The 16,782-nt window shown below is 42.4% G+C and overlaps 1 protein-coding gene across 3 annotated transcripts in view; it reads right to left on the bottom strand.

Moving 5' to 3' along the window:
* Nucleotides 1-16,782, bottom strand: part of LOC142587280 (sarcospan-like) — a 578,002-nt gene that overhangs the window by 450,689 nt on the left and 110,531 nt on the right. For all 3 annotated transcript variants that reach the window (XM_075698151.1, XM_075698150.1, XM_075698152.1), the window contains one exon: nucleotides 3,928-4,442. In XM_075698151.1, coding sequence (XP_075554266.1) covers nucleotides 3,928-4,068 — 141 coding nt within the window. In that variant the 5' untranslated portion in view covers nucleotides 4,069-4,442. The remainder of the gene's footprint in view (nucleotides 1-3,927; nucleotides 4,443-16,782) is intronic.

The raw sequence follows: 16,782 nt of genomic DNA, 5'->3' as shown, positions 1-16,782 counted from the left end.
CAAACAAAAGACTGACAGTAACTGACGTATCCTTCTGTGATTCGAATGCGAAAGCATTAAGACTTTTCTGCTTGATTTGCGGCGTCCATGATACGTGGCGTCATACATTGTCACGTGTCCTTCCCAACTATACCTTAATTCACTTTGGTACAATTCGTACCAACCTTAATACATTAGAATCCGCCTTAATTCATCTTAATCTACCTGAGTACACCTTGTCTAGTTTGTACCAAACTTATTCAATCTTTATCCACATTAATCAACGTTGGTGTACCAAGCTTAGTCCACTTTCGTCCTTCTTAATCCACTTCACCTTAATTCACTTTACTCAATCTTAAGTCGCTTTACTCTAACTTGCTCAGTCTAACAGTTCAAATTACAATACGTTGGTGATTACGGTTGCGGGCAACGCGTGCTCTTCTGCCTCGCTACGCCGGCTTGAGAGAAGCGCCATCGCTGCGGGCCTCGCCGTACGGGCCACCGCACCGACGCTAGCACGCGTGGCACGCGTGTTAGCGTCGGGATGGCAGCGCTACGAAGAGGCACATCTCCCTAGGGAATAGCTGAGGGCGCTGGACTTCTGCAGTGCATTAGCGACTGCCGAAATTCTCGTTGTAGGTGAGCACGATGCACGGCACAATCCCACAGCTCGTCTACACGCACGAGGAGATCGAAGAGAAGCAAATAAAAATGCGAATCACCCAACGGATATTTTCTTTTCCAAAGCGAGCTGTGAGCCTGAAAAGATCGCAGAAATAGTGATGCATAAATACTGTGTGAGCCACGTATTGTCTCACTGACTGGCCTCGATCTAAACCGTCAACCGAGGAGTTGTTTTTAATCACCCCAATTTAGGTCCACTGCTGTGCGAATGCCACATCCCCCAATCTCTTATTAGCCTTTCTTGTGTCATTCGGCTCTCTCCCATTAACGTACAGTTTCTAATATGACGGCGCTGCCTAACTGTCTTCATGTCTCACTTTTCAGCGCAACAATTACGCAAGCACTGAAGGCAGACCACACGACAGCTGTGGTGTCGTGTGGTCTTCCTAATTTCCTTGCGTATTTTCACGCGGAAGAGGTAAATGCCAAAGCGCACCAACACGCTCGGTCTACACTATCCATGATAGCATCGTACGCCAAACGAAGGCACATAAATAGAAAAAGACAGGGAAAAGCAACAAGTTTGTATCTTCGTTTTGTCGTTCGCTACCATCATAGATAAGCTCCAATTCGGCCGATTCGCCATCCTTGTGCAGCTTACCATACTTCTAAGCCTAATCATCTCCTGCCCTTCCTTGACGGAGTTTCCCTAATCACCAGTTTGTTTACTCCATCAGAATATCGCTTATCTCATCTACGGCTTACGTGACCTGCTCAACTATTCTCCAGTCCCCCTTTACTCCATAATCGGCGCTACGTTCTCGTACAATAACACGCACACTATTTTTCTTTCAACCATTACTTGTCTACTGCTTGGTATGTTATGTTTGCAGGGGCGAGGAAACGTAGCTTTAAATGTCAGCGTACTGGTTATTAACGTGATGTATTCGAATAACATGTGTTTACATATGTCTGAAGAAAAGATCTAATAATTTGGGTGCTTGAAAACCCTGTTGATTGTTTGTGCTTTCATACTATTACGACACGGGTTAACGGGAATAAGTCTGATTATAGCCGTCATTTCTAGGACGCCAACAGACATACTGAGCACGCAACTCTTTGACACATATATGAAGTTCTGCACCGTAGTTGTCGAAGCAGTTGTCCGAAATTACATTTTCAGATATGAACAAGACTTATCTTCACCCAGCAAAATGGAAAATCGAGCAGTTGGTATAGCATCATGGCTGCAACAGCCCGACTGGACACATACTGATTAAAAAGGAGGTGCCCCTACATAGCGCGTACTATCAAAATAAGTTTATTTCAAGAAAACAACTAATATATAAAGCATAACAATCACATGATTGTAATCAAAGATTACTATACAAAACACAAACTTAACGTTAAAACTGCGCAACCTACGAAGGTGCTACGCCTCAAAAGGGTAACAAAGTGATAAGAAGACTATGTTCCCTATGACTTGACGAAGTCAGGACTCCTTGTCTACATCTTCCCGTGACTCTCTAAATTGTTGTTCAGGTAAGTGGCGCAAGACAGTTCAGTGAGCACCAGTAACAACAATAAATTTATAATAGTGTGATGATACAGAATACTAGAGTGAAGGTTTATTTGATTGGTTGCGTGTGGTAGATAAAATAGAGCGTTTATTATAGATGGCGTCGCGCAAGCAAGAGGGAAGTTTAAGGTGAATAGGAGATAGAGATACCGAACAACATAGTTGCTACCCTATTGCTGTCTTCTTAGAGTGCCCTATATAGATTTCTCCTCCTCCGTATCCTCAGGTGATAGTGTCATTAGCCTCTGCGCATTCGTAATTAGAGGATAAGGAATATAAAAGATTAATTATACATTTAGATTCCTCGCACGCATGAAATCTATATGAATGGAAGCGTTCGTGAAGCTGTTTTTTTTTTAAGTACTATCTGACGGAATCGGCATGGGTACTATTTTGTTTATTTTCTGTTTAACCACGGTGGCAACAGCGAACGTCGCCCAATGTTCATGCTTACCCACTCTACAGTTCATAAGCTACGCCAAAATGCGAAAAGCCGGTCAGGCAGGCTGAGACATCGACACAGCGATGCGACGAGGATCGAGACGATGCTTGTCGAGAGAATAGCGGCAAGCCCGAAGAGCACCACGCATATGCAAATACTCTTCAGGTTTCATTTTGTCACAGAGGAATCACATGCGTACTACCTCTTCTGGGGCCAACAATGTCCAGTGGTGTACATGGACGCTTCCGGAAGCGCCTGATGCAAGCAATAAATTCAGTTTTGTAGCTCTCGAGGCCAGGCGCTTATTTCTTCAAATGATTTACTGCTGAGTAAAAACACCTGCTGCAAGAAATTAGTGACACGAAAATCCATAATGTATACTAATGAAAGCATGAGACATATTTTTTAATGGTTGCTGGAGACTTAGTGGCAGTTACAGCTAGCATGCCAGCCCAGCTTGAAAAAGTGATACGTGAAATTAAATTCACTCATTGTACATAGGTACATAATTAGCACACGCAAAAACAATATGTAACGAGTAAGCACAGTGTGTGGCGTGGGTACTATCTGCCTTGGGGCAGTGTCCCTGGGGATGGCTAAGAGCGCGTCCCTGGCTTGCAAAGCACTGCCAACGCTTATGCAACGTACGCTTAAGGCATATTTCTGGCCCTTTTAAAATGTCCTAGTAGTGTAATTATCCTGCTCCCTTACACATTTCTTTCGCTGCGGAAATTAACAGATTGAATTCTTTGTTTTGCAGCCTTATGAATTTCGGCTAAGAGGACATGTCCCACGTATCCATTGCCTTCCGGTAAGCATCCATCGCAATAAGAGAGGCTTATTTATTAAACTTGGAAGAGTCAGGTCGGTTACAATGAATTAGTTAGGGTTTGTATTGATCTTCCGCTAGCACAAATTGCTATGCCACAGCTGTATGCTGGTTTAGTCGCCTTTTGGTCTTCTTTAGTAATAGTGGCTAAACATGTAAGCCTTATTCCGGAGCTAACGTTTCGACCTAAAGTAATATCTCAAGGCCTTCATAAAGGCAAGCCGTAGCTTTCGAAACGTAGGCTCTACATACGCTGGACACCTTTTACGTGTCCTTTTTTGGCCAGTTCCCGTGTGCGTTTTTTTGTCAGCCACCTGTCTTGTTAGATCATGAGTAACTCTTAGCGCTCACATTTCTGTTTTGGAAAACATGAGATGATTGATTTAAAGTGTTTTCGGTCGTAAGGAAAATTCACTATTAAGCAGGTCGCGTTTGGTTTCTAAGCTGAGAGGTAAAATGAGTCGCATCGCTCACCGGTCCAGCGGCCCAGAGTGGACAGTCCCTAGTGGCTAGCGACGGCAGCTTGAGCATGGTGTGGATGGGAAGCACGGTCAGGCCCAAGCCAGCCACAAGCTGTGCTGCGGCGAGGCCCAAGGCTACGCTGGAGCACTTCATTGTGGTGTCCTACCCCTTGATGAAAGCAGTTCTCAGGTGATCGCGTGGACGCTCCGCTCATGAGCCAGTCGCCGTCACTGCGAAGAGTCTGTGTACGAGAGTCCGGGCAGTCATGTCCTTCCGCTTCACTGACATTCGCTGACTAGACGAAGAGCGAGCTGGCATCGACAGGTGCCGTGTCCAGCCTGCCACTCAGTAATGGGCATGGACCGCACAATCTGATGCAAAGTACTGGTGGACTGCTGAAGCCGAGATCGACTCTCACACGCTCAGCTGCAGCCAATGGGTCATCCTTCAGTTTCGTCTTGCGGTGGAACGTACTGAGACCTTCAGAGCGAATGTAGCCGACTGCAACGCCGTGATCGCCAAGCGTCCTGCGTTGTTTGGTGGGAAGAAACAAAACATTTCACCAAAGTGTGCGCCAGTGAGCCCCAGTGATGTTTAGGACTCGAGCTTACTCGCTGATCACCACCTACCTACATCTGACCAACAGCACTAGACAAAGCAGGATAGTGCGCTAGTCCCTACGACCGCGTCATGACAGAAGCAACTAATACTGGCTGTGGTAAACAATTCAAACTGACAAGCAGACAAAAATAAACAACAGAAAAGGACGTCCGTACTCTTCACCGTGCATTGAATGCCCGTTAAAAGGTGGCCAAAACTAATCCGGAGTCCCCCACTACGGCGTGCCTCATAATCATATATGGTTTTTGGCACGTAACGCTCCGCAATTATTTTTCGGCGCCAAAGCGTCCAATGGCTCATGAGTGATAAAGCTGGCGTATGTAAGTCTATAGCAAAGAAATCGCATCTAAAGCGCAATTGGCTGCGATGCCCCGTGACAAGTATGTCTCGACAAATTAGTATTGGCTGTAGCGTAACGCCACGAACGCACTTAGATGGAAAGAGCAAGCGAAACGAAACAGCTGGTGTGGTGACACAGCGCCAGGTGTTGCGTTAGAGGAGAGGACATCGCCGCGACGTCACGTCAGTGACGCTCTCGAAAGCCTGTGTTATCCGCGCGTTCCTTGACCGCGCAACCTCTCGCCTGCCTTCTGGATGCGCCTCGCGACGGCCAAACCAAAACGCGCTCGCTTGCCTGCGAGGAGTTCATAACACGAAGGACTGCTCAGCGGCGTTGAATTGGACATTACTGCTTTCGCATTCACAACTCAGAAGAAGTGCTTAGGTGTCCTGGGATTTTTTAATGTCTAGAGTAGTAGGCTGGCATTCCAACACATGAAAGCATGTGGTGTGAAATTAAGCTAGATAAAAACAAGGATAATTCTTGGAACTGTTTATAGACCGCCTAAATCGCCCATTTCCTATCTTGAAGATATGCAGCTTTACTTAGAAAGCCTTAAAAAGCGCAGCTGTCGCATAATCATTGCTGGTGATTTCAACTTACCAGGGATTGATTGGTCCACGCTTAGCGCTCAGCCTCGCGAAGATGCCCATTGTTAACTACTTCTAGAAATAGCTTTCAGTAAGGATTTACAACAGGTAGTTCATGAGCGCACACGGGTAGTTGGGAAATCAAGATCTGCATTAGACTTGGTGTTCCTAGACGGGCGATTTGAAGACTACGACGTATCGGTTGAAACCGGCCTCTCAGATCATAAGCTAGTTTATGTGGAGATAAAGTCTATCGCTGTATACCCGAAGGCTGGTAGTACTACGCATGTTCTGTGCTTCGATAGAGCCGATGACACAAGCATTATTGATCATCTTTCGCTGTGTTTTGATGAATTCACTTCGACGGATGACGTCAATGCGATGTGGATTGCGTTTAAAGATATCGTTTTTTACTGCCTAAACAGTTTTGTGCCAACTCGGAAGAAGAAAATAAATAAACGGAACCCGTGGATAACCTGCTAAATTATACATTTAAAGCGGAAAATTAACCGTGAGAGACAGAAGTCAAACAAAGGTCATCTGACCGGACAAAGGCACAATACAAACGAAAATTTGCTCTTTTTCGGAGAACCGCCTTCTACCTGCTGCTTTTATTAGTGTGTGGAGGGGATATAGAATTATATCCAGGGCCTACTGAACAACTGCTTGCGCAGTTACTTGAAGGGCAAAATGCTAGCATGGCAAAACTAACGTCCATGGAAGAAAAGCAGAATAAGCTCACTATTGATGTAACAGATTTGAAAGCTCGTTTTCTTACGTTGGAACTTAAAGCTGCGAAAATTGATGGCATGAGTACTGCTTTAAAAGTTATTGAAGTTCAGCAGCGCCAGGATCACGAAGCACTGGCGACAATTACCAAAAAGATTGACGACGCTGAAAATAGGGAACGACGCAATAATTTGGTATTTTATGGTTTTACGGACGCATTTGCAGCTGAGACAGCTTTAAAATCTGAGGAACTTGTCGCAAATTTGTGTACCTCAAGGCTTGAACTTGCTGATGTCAGCATTGAACGTGCGCATCGAATAGGGCCGTATCGTGAAGGCATAGCGCGTCCAATAATTGTTAGATTTTCGTCTTTCAAGGTTCGTCAATCTGTGCTGTCAAGAGCACATAAGTTAAAGGGAACAGGTTATCGCATATCGGAAGATTTTTCGCGTTTTGTTCGTGACAAGAGAAAGAAATTGTGGGAGTTTGCAAGGGAGCATAAGCAGCAAGGAAAGAAGGTTATCTTAAAGTTCGATACGCTGCACTTAGACGGCAAACGGTATCAAGTAGATAGCGCCACAGGGTGCATACTCCAACAATGACCACTTTGTACGCCTAGAGTTGCGCAGCCGCTTACCGTTATGGTTATCAACTGTCAGAGCATAAAGAACAAAATCGACGATTTCTTTATGGTGGTTCGATCGATACGACCCTCAATCATTTTGGGCACAGAGTCGTGGCTTGATTCTACAATTGCGGATTCCGAAGTTTTTCCTCCCGGGTATCAATGCTTTCGTCGCGACCGAAGTGCAAGAGGAGGAGGGGTGTTTATACTTGTAAGTTCAGATATACCTAGTATATTGTTGGATTGTTCTGTTACTGATATTGAATGTGTTTTTTGTAGAATACGGCTGCAGAATGGGAAAGGTGTCGTAGTTGGTTCATATTATAGGCCTCCTAGCACAACGTTCGAACAGTTATTCAAATTGTCTGAGTGTCTTGAAACGATTCAAGCGGATCATATTTTGATCGGGGGTGACTTTAACCTTCCACATATTAATTGGTCAAGCAATGAACGAAGGTGTACTGCCGGAGGCCGACTATATGCAACTTTTTTTGATATTCTGGAAGAGTACACATTTACACAGTACGTCCGTGAGGCATCTCGAAATGATGGTACAGGTCATGTTCTTGACTTACTTCTTTGTAATATGCCTAATATTGTATCGAATGTCCATGTTTTACCCGGTGTTAGTGACCACAATATAGTTGTGGCTGATGTAAATGTTGAGACTATATCTGTTCCCAAAAAAGCTGCCAGAAAGGTGTACGCGTACACTAGAGCAAATTATGATGCAATTAATTCGGCATTTGAAACCTATTTTCCCACTTTTGATACACTAGCAGCCGAACTGAATACTGAACAGTTATGGAACGTGTTTAAAGAAAAACTATTTGATCTGCGTGAAACTTTCGTTCCCATTCGAATCTTGTCAACTAAACGCACTAGAGATAAACCATGGTTTAACAGTCTGCTGCGTACTCTACTTCGACGTATAAGGCGAATGTACAGGAAATGTAAAAACAATAATTCTGTGGAAAAGAAGTGTGAGCTGAAAAGAATGAAACTTAACTTTCAAAGTCTAACTAAAGTAGCTAAGAATTCTCACTTCTCGAGTCTTGGTAAGAAGCTAGTGGAGGACTCGAAACAGTTTTGGAAAAACGTTCGTCTCAACGGTAAAGATAATACATCTATTCCTCCTCTAAAATATTCTCACACAATCGTTGACGATGATGCGTCTAAGGCAGCCATCTTTAGCAATTATTTTTCGTCCGTGTTTAGTCCAAGTTTTTCCCGCGTTGTTAACATGGTTTCTCCAACTGAGGCAGAAGTGATGCCCGAGGTCACTTTTAGTGTGCCTGGTATTCGTAAATTGTTAGAAAATCTCAAACCAGCTAAAGCTTGTGGCCCAGATGATATACCAGCAGCGATAATAAAGAACTGTTCGGCAACGTTATCGTTGTACTTTCACCGTCTATTTAAGAAGTGCTCAGTTGAGAAGGCACTACCTTGTGATTGGAAGTTAGCACGTGTTACACCTATTCATAAGAATGGGCCAAGAAATGATGTTGAGAACTACAGGCCGGTGTCGTTAACTAGTATACCATGTAAAATATTTGAACATGTCCTTTATAGTTGTATAATGACACATTTGGTTAAACATAATCTTCTGCATTCTAGTCAACACGGTTTTCGGCAAGGTTTTTCTTGCTCAACACAGCTTGTTGAGTTCACGCATGAATTGGCTCTAGCAATAGATAAGCGTAAAGTAGTTGACTGTATTTTCTTGGACTTCAAAAAAGCGTTCGATGTTGTTCCCCATGACCTTCTTATTAGTAAATTACGGGGCTATAAAAAAAGGGGACGCCAAAGACTCGAAAAATTATAGACCGATCAGCTTACTGTCCGTTGCCTACAAAGTATTTACTAAGGTAATTGCAAATATAATCAGGAACACCTTCGACTTCTGTCAACCAAAGGACCAGGCAGGATTCCGTAAAGGCTACTCAACAATAGACCATATTCACACTATCAACCAAGTGATAGAGAAATGTGCAGAATATAACCAACCCTTATATATAGCTTTCATTGATTACGAGAAAGCGTTTGATTCAGTCGAAACCTCAGCAGTCATGGAGGCATTACGGAATCAGGGTGTAGATGAGCCATATGTAAAAATACTGGAAGATATCTATAGCGGCTCCACAGCCACCGTAGTCCTCCATAAAGCAAGCAACAAAATCCCAATAAAGAAAGGCGTCAGGCAGGGAGATACGATATCTCCAATGCTATTCACAGCGTGTTTACAGGAGGTATTCAGAGACCTGGATTGGGAACAATTGGGGATAAAAGATAATGGAGAATACCTTAGTAACTTGCGATTCGCTGATGATATTGCCTTGCTTAGTAACTCAGGGGACCAATTGCAATGCATGCTCACTGACCTGGAGAGGCAAAGCAGAAGAGTGGGTCTAAAAATTAATATGCAGAAAACTAAAGTAATGCTTAACAGTCTCGGGAGAGAACAGCAATTTACAATAGGCAGCGAGGCCCTGGAAGTCGTAAGGGAATACATCTACTTAGGGCAGGTAGTGACAGCGGATCCGGATCATGAGACGGAAATAATCAGAAGAATAAGAAGGGGCTGGAGTGCGTTTGGCAGGCAGTCCCAAATCATGAACAGCAGGTTGCCGTTATCCCTCAAGAGAAAAGTATATAATACCTGTGTCTTACCAGTACTCACCTACGGGGCAGAAACCTGGAGGCTTACGAAAAGGGTTCTACTCAAATTGAGGACGACACAACGAGCTATGGAAAGAAGAATGATAGGTGTAACGTTAAGGGATAAGAAAAGAGCAGATTGGGTGAGGGAAAAAACGCGAGTTAATGACATCTTAGTTGAAATCAAGAAAAAGAAATGGGCATGGGCAGGACATGTAATGAGGAGGGAAGATAACCGATGGTCATTAAGGGTTACGGACTGGATCCCAAGGGAAGGGAAGCGTATTAGGGGGCGGCAGAAAGTTAGGTGGGCGGATGAGATTAAGAAGTTTGCAGGGACGGCATGGCCACAATTAGTACATGACCGGGGTTGTTGGAGAAGTATGGGAGAGGCCTTTGCCCTGCAGTGGGCGTAACCAGGCTGATGGTGATGATGATGATGATGATGATGATGATGATGAAACTGAATTAATCAGTTATTGCATGGATAGCCGAGTATCTGTCTCTAAGACAGCAGTCGGTAGTTGTCAACGGTTGTTCCTCCGGATATGTTCCCGTGACCTCAGGAGTTCCTCAGGGCTCAGTTCTGGGCCCTCTTTTGTTTCTGATGTATATAAATGATATTACTATTGGCCTCAAATCTTCGTTCACAATGTTCGCGGATGACTGTGTAGTTTACAGGATTATAGAGAATGAACATGATTCAGAACACCTGCAGCATGATTTGAATGCAATATCATCCTGGTGTGCCCATTCAGAAATGTCGTTGAATGTTAAAAAGTGTGTTCACGTCACTTTTACGAGGAAACGTTCTTACCAGTTGAATACGTATACCATAAATAGCGCTACTTTAAGCACGGCCAGGGAATATAAATATCTAGGAGTTTATTTAACGAATGATTTGAGGTGGACTAAGCACGTTCACCACATCAAAGTAAAGGCTGCACGTGTTTTGGGTTTCTTAAGGCGAAATTTCAGCGAACTTCCATTTAATTTAAAAGAGCAACTGTATTTCACTCATGTGCGCTTATTGCTGGAGTACGCATGCGTATGCTGGGATCCGTATACGAAAGAGCTGGCCGATACACTTGAAAAAATACAGAACAGGGCAGTGCGATTCGTTCTAGGTAATTGGGATCGTGAACTTAGCATGAGAGAAAGCAAACGTAAACTTAAATGGGAAGAATTGAAAGATCGTAGACGAAACCTCAGGTTGAAATTTTTCCATAATATCTACCATTCTAAAACTGGAATCAATAAGGAGAAGTACATTCAAGAGCCGTCCTATATATCCCAAAGAAGGGACCACAGTCTCAAAATAAACGAATTTTCCTTTAAAGGTGACGTCTTCCGCTATTCATTTTTTGTTAGATGTATAAGAGAGTGGAATAATCTACCGCCTATGATTGTATCCAATGTGTCAAATGATGCTTTTTACCGCGCTTTGTGTAAATAGTTTCTTTATTGGTGTCAAATATGATGCTTATTTTTATGTATCCCCCTGCTGTAATGCCTCTAAAGGCGAAGCAGGTATCAAATAAATAAATAAATAAGATTTCGGCGCTAAGCTCTATATTGCTCACAAATATGGCTGCTGCTTAAACAAATTACTATGACGTGACATTAGCTAATTTTATGAAGCACAATCCGCACCGTTTTTGGCGCCATTTGTCGCATAATAACGAAGCTCCAAGTGTGATTGTCGCTAATGACGAACTTGTGTCGGACAACTCGCGTATGGCAGTATGCTTTTTGTATGCTTTTATGTATTTTTTCCAATCTGTCTTTACTGACCCTTCTGCAGATGGTCTTTCTCCCCTCTCTCTAGAATCCCCGTACACATCACCAATGCCTAATATTCAGGTTTCGCATGAAGGCATTGTAGCTCTTTTGCTTAAAATTAACGATAAGAAATCTGTAGGTCCAGACGGCATACCAAATGCCTTTCTGCGCAGATATGCGGAATGGGTAGCGCACTATCTAGAGATCATTTTTAGTTCTTCGCTGAAACAAAAACAGGTCCCAGATGACTGGCTGGTCGCAAAAGTGGTTCCGGTTCACAAGTCTGGTGAAAGTCAACATATTGGAAACTATCGGCCAATTTCACTCACGTGTGTATGCTGCAAGCTACTTGAACACATAGTTTCAAAGTCAATCTACACCTACCTTGAAGACAAGAAAGCTTTTTTTCCCAACCAGCACGGGTTTCGACAGCACCTTTCGACTGTCACACAGTTGATAGAAACGATCAACGATTTTTCATCTTCCTTGAACAATAGAAAGCAGGTCGACGCTATATTTTTAGATTACTCGAAGGCGTTCGATCTGGTTGTACATAATGAATTATTTAAAAAAACTTATGGAAATAAATATAAATTATGATGTTGTTATGTGGATTCGCTCTTATCTTACAGATCAGACACAATATGTTGAAATAAAAGGTAACAAACCTAACCAATTAAAAATAACCTCAGGCGTTCCACAGGAATCCGTTTTAGGACCACTTCTTTTTCTAGTTTACATAAATGATATTGCTCATTACATAAGTAACGACATAACCATCCGGTTATTTGTAGAAGGTTGTTTATTATATCGTGAAATTAATAATCAAAACGATCAGGCATCACTTAGTCAAGCCTTTAAAGCTGTAGAAGTCTGGGCCGCAAAAAGTGAAATGAAAATAACGAACCTAAATCAGTCATGCTCAGAGTTACAAACAAAACAAAGCATGGTATTGAGTGTAATTATGAGATGAACTTAATTCTTACCGAAGCTGAAACGATAAAATACCTAGGTTTAACAATTTCGAAAGACTTAAGTTGGAAATCACACATATACAGAATTCGTGGAGCTGCAGAAAAAAATTATGGTTCCTTCGCCGAAAATTAAAGCTAGCAACGACACCCGTCAAACTACTTGCATATTTAACTTACATTAGACCAACGTTAGAGTATGCCAGTGTCATCTGGGATCCGTTTCAATCAGGATTAATAAACCGCATTGAGAAGATACAGAGAAAATCTGCAAGGTTCATTCTTTCCCGGTATTATCGTACTGACTCTGTTACCGAAATGCTTCGGTTGCTTGATTTGCCTCCACTGGCTCAACGGCGGAAGTTAGCTCGACTTAAATTTCTTTTTTTGTTATCAAAAGGCCACTTCAATATTGAAACCACGCCCTATCTTGCTCCCAGGCAGGCTAGAAACGTCAGATGAAGCAATCATTGCATGTTCTCAATTCCAAAAGCATATCTGGACATGTACGCTTATTCATTTTTTCCGTGAATGATTAAGGAATGGAACAGTTTGCCGGCGTCTGTTTTGCAGTTGAGTAGCATTAATATCTTCGAGGAACACGTTAAAAACCTTTTATGAAATTTAATCTTAGTGGTGCCATGCAAACATTGTCACACTATTCTAGAAATACATACAATAGTCTTTCTTTTATTCTGCTTCCAATATCACTGTCACAATGTTAGAAACATGTATTTCTTATCCAAACTATTGTATTTGTATTTCATTATTTGTTACGCATTGTATTTGCAACATTCATTGCGTCATGTCCTATTTTCGTTTGTAAAGTGTTTACATTTTTTACGCTATGTGCATACCAGCTGTACCCACCCTGTTACGGCCAAGACGGCCAACAGTATTTGAAAATAAAAATAATATAAATAATAAGCCAAACTTTCTCGCAGACAGGGCAAAGCTGTTTAACACTCTTTTACGAATGAGCACGCATTCTCGTTAGTACAGTCACTATGATGTTAATCACCTTACAGCCATTGGCACTTAGGGGGATAGCCCAAGAAGTAGGTGGATCTTAGAAATCAGTTAGGGCATCAATTCAGACATCTTTTTAATGATAAATAGGCCAAACTGAGTCGATTACGTTGTTACGGGAAAGAGAGAAGTATTATTTATTTATTTTATTTCACCCTCAAAGGGAGGGGGACCGAAGTATTACAGAGGAGAGTGGGAAACAAACATATACATAAGTAAATACTGAAGGCAGCAAAAAGAGTTAGTTATTGCAGCAAAATTGATCAGGTAATTGTATCTGGGAGTGATGATGTCTGATAAGACGGAACGAAACTTTGAGTTGTCCTCAAAGTTTCAAAGTTGTCCCCGGTGCAGTTGTCCTATTGCGACAACTGCACCGGGAAGGTGGTTCCATTCCTGAGAGGTGCTAGGAATAAATGATTCGTGACAGGTTCTGGTGAGGCATTGAATTGTTCCAACCTTATGGCTATGATCAATGCAAGAGGAAATGTTGGTAGGAGATGGTAGAAGATTATCGCGCAGGTAGGCATTGTGGAAATATAACTTATGAAATAAAGCAAGGTGAAAGCACTTACTTCGTGATGAGAGAGGAGCAAATAGCACAAAGTTTTTCATGGAAGCTACGCTTGATGTGCGGCTATAATTTCTATAAATGAAAGGCGCAGCATTGTTTTGGTTTAGCTTAAAAGCGATTGAATAATGGTTTAGAGGTGCGGCCCCCAGCTGGATGAGGCGCACTCCACTTTGCTCATAATAATAATAATAATAATAATAATAATAATAATAATAATAATAATAATAATAATAATAATAATAATAATAATAATAATAATAATAATAATATTAATAATAATATTAATAATAATAAATAATTTTGTATATGATTAATTTTACTTATGTACGTGCGGAAGAAAAATTTCGGCAAAGGAAACCTAGCACGCGGTTAGTATTGTTAATAACCATATTGATGTGCAACGACCAGGACAGTGAGGAGGTTATGTGGATGCCTAGGTATATATAGGAAATTACAACTTCTAGAGGAGTATCACAAAGGTAATAGTTCGGCGGAGGAATATTGCTGCGAGTTACACGTATACATTTACATTTAATTACGTGAACTTGCATTAACCATACGTCACACCAGTTAGACATAGTGTTTATATCGTATAGCAAGAATGTTTTATCAGATTTGTCTAAGATTTCACGGAGGATAACGAAAATGTAAATATTAGAAAAACCATCATTGGGTAAATCGTTAATGTAAATTAAGAAAGAAGAGGGCCTATAACTGATCCTCTGGGCACACCAGATTCTAAGTAGAAAATGGGGACATATGATTATTTGACACAACATAATGTGATTGGTTAAGGAGAAAATGTGCAAGCCACGCGAACAGGTTAGGATCAAGATTAAGTTTACTACGTTTAAATAAAAGCAATTTATGACACACTTTTCGAAAGTCTTGGCGAAATCTAAGAAAAACAGTCTGCGAATTAATCTTTGTCGGGAATAAGATGAAGGCTGTGAGTAAAAGAAAGAAGATGAGTTTCGCAAGAGAAGTCGTTTCGGAAACCATGTTGTGCTTTAATGAAAACGAATTATTGTCGAAGTACTTTGCTAAATGTGAGTACAAATATGTTCAAGAACCTTGTAAGGAATGCTGATAAGGGAAATTGGGCGGTAGTTGAGGGGCACATTTTTGATACTGGACCTGTGAGTGGGACAACCTTCCCGACTTTTCAAACTGCAGGTAGCTGATGGGTATCTAAAGATTGCTGAATTTTTTTTAAAAGCAGAGCAGATGAATAACCAGTATGTTTCAGGAATTTCGCGTTCACGAAATCAGCACCAGGACTTCATAGCTTCAGATCTCTAAAAATATTTCCGACCCCCAGAATTCAGTGAAAATATAATTCTTAGGTTGGTAAGTGCAACGCCCAAGAGTTGGAAGCACGGGGTCAATACATACGACAAAGTTGTTACAGAACACATAATTAAGGACATAGGGGCATACGTCACCGGGTACCGGTGAACCACTGAAATCAATCAGCGTGACCGTATTATCTTTAGAAGCGTAAATAACACGCCAAAACTTGTAGGGCCATTTTCAAGCATTGTGGTCAAAGTGTTTACTTGGAATGCCTTTCTGGCAAGATTTAAAGCTGCTCTGTAAGTATTGCTCGCCTGCTTATAAGCATCTCATTTCAATGCCAGTGCACTTTTATTCGCTATTCGAAAGAGTCGTTTCTTTTTTCAGTTCGAAAGCCTTTGTAACTTAGAGTTCAACCAGGGTTTTTTTAACGTTGCAGGATAGTCGGTGAGCTCATGTACTTTATTTTTGAAAATGATCCAGTACTCATCAACCGTGTGATCATCAAAATCGCTGAGGAAAGGATCAAGAAAATGACCAAGCTCAATATTAATTGGGTCAAAATTTGTGCTATCATAGTGGTAATTTTTTTCAGCAACTGGTGTTTACGCAGAATATAATATTGTCACGTGGTAGGGAAGGCGAAGAAAGCGTCCAAACTGGGAAAGAGGAAACTAGCGTTTTATTGGGCGAACTTGTGCCCTCAAAAAGAGGCTACACTCAAAGAACGGCGACAGCGGTGAACACAATAATAATAATATTTGGGGTTTTACGTGCCAAAACCACTTTCTGATTATGAGGCACGCCGTAGTGGAGGACTCCGGAAATTTTTACCACCTGGGGTTCTTTAACGTGCACCTAAATCTAAGCACACTGGTGTTTTCGCATTTCGCCCCCATCGAAATGCGGCCGCCGTGGCCCAGCGGTGAACACAGTCGGCGATCGTCGAAAATCTGATCAGCGGGTCAAGCGCGTCGGCTTTTAAACATCAGTCGTTAAATGTTCCAGAGTAATCGCTGGGACGCGCGTGCCTTCCACAAAGTTCTACATTATTCGCGTCGCACACACAGGCAATCAGATTACACAAGGTTCGGTCACAGACCGCGGACGGAAGCATCGATACCATTCCAGAAACTTTCGATGCATGCAGCCGTGCCCTGCGCTGTGTGATAACATTTGTTAGGCGGTGAAACGTGTCGCCCGATAAAGAAAAGCAAGTACACGTGGTAGGACCTACCTCTTAAAAAGCATCGACCCGATACTGCAAAAGAAAGTAATAAAGGAAAACACCTGTAGCAAGAGAACAACAAAGCAAGGAACTTCGTTAGCGTCCGTAAAATGGTTTAAGACGCACCACGTGCACCACTTCAGATCGTGCGCGGCGCCGCTGTGAATGCGGAATTCTGTCTGGGACGACGTCACAGTCCAGTGCACGAATACGTCGAATGACCTTGTAGGGTCTGAAATAGCGTCGCAATAGTTTCTCACTCAGTCGTCGCCGACGTGTCGGGGTCCAAACCGATACATGGTCGCCCGGCTGGTGCTCGACGAAGCGTCGTCCGAGGTTGTAGTGTCGGCTGCTGGTTCTTGATCCGTAGGCGGGCGAGCTGTCGGGCTTCTTCGGCACGCTGGAGACAGCTAGCGTCGTCAAC

Source organism: Dermacentor variabilis, chromosome 7 (assembly GCF_050947875.1).
Source record: "Dermacentor variabilis isolate Ectoservices chromosome 7, ASM5094787v1, whole genome shotgun sequence".
Classification (NCBI taxonomy): Eukaryota; Metazoa; Arthropoda; class Arachnida; order Ixodida; family Ixodidae; genus Dermacentor; species Dermacentor variabilis.
The sequence above is the reverse complement of the archived record's forward strand: the minus strand, read 5'-3'. Positions and strand labels throughout refer to the sequence as shown.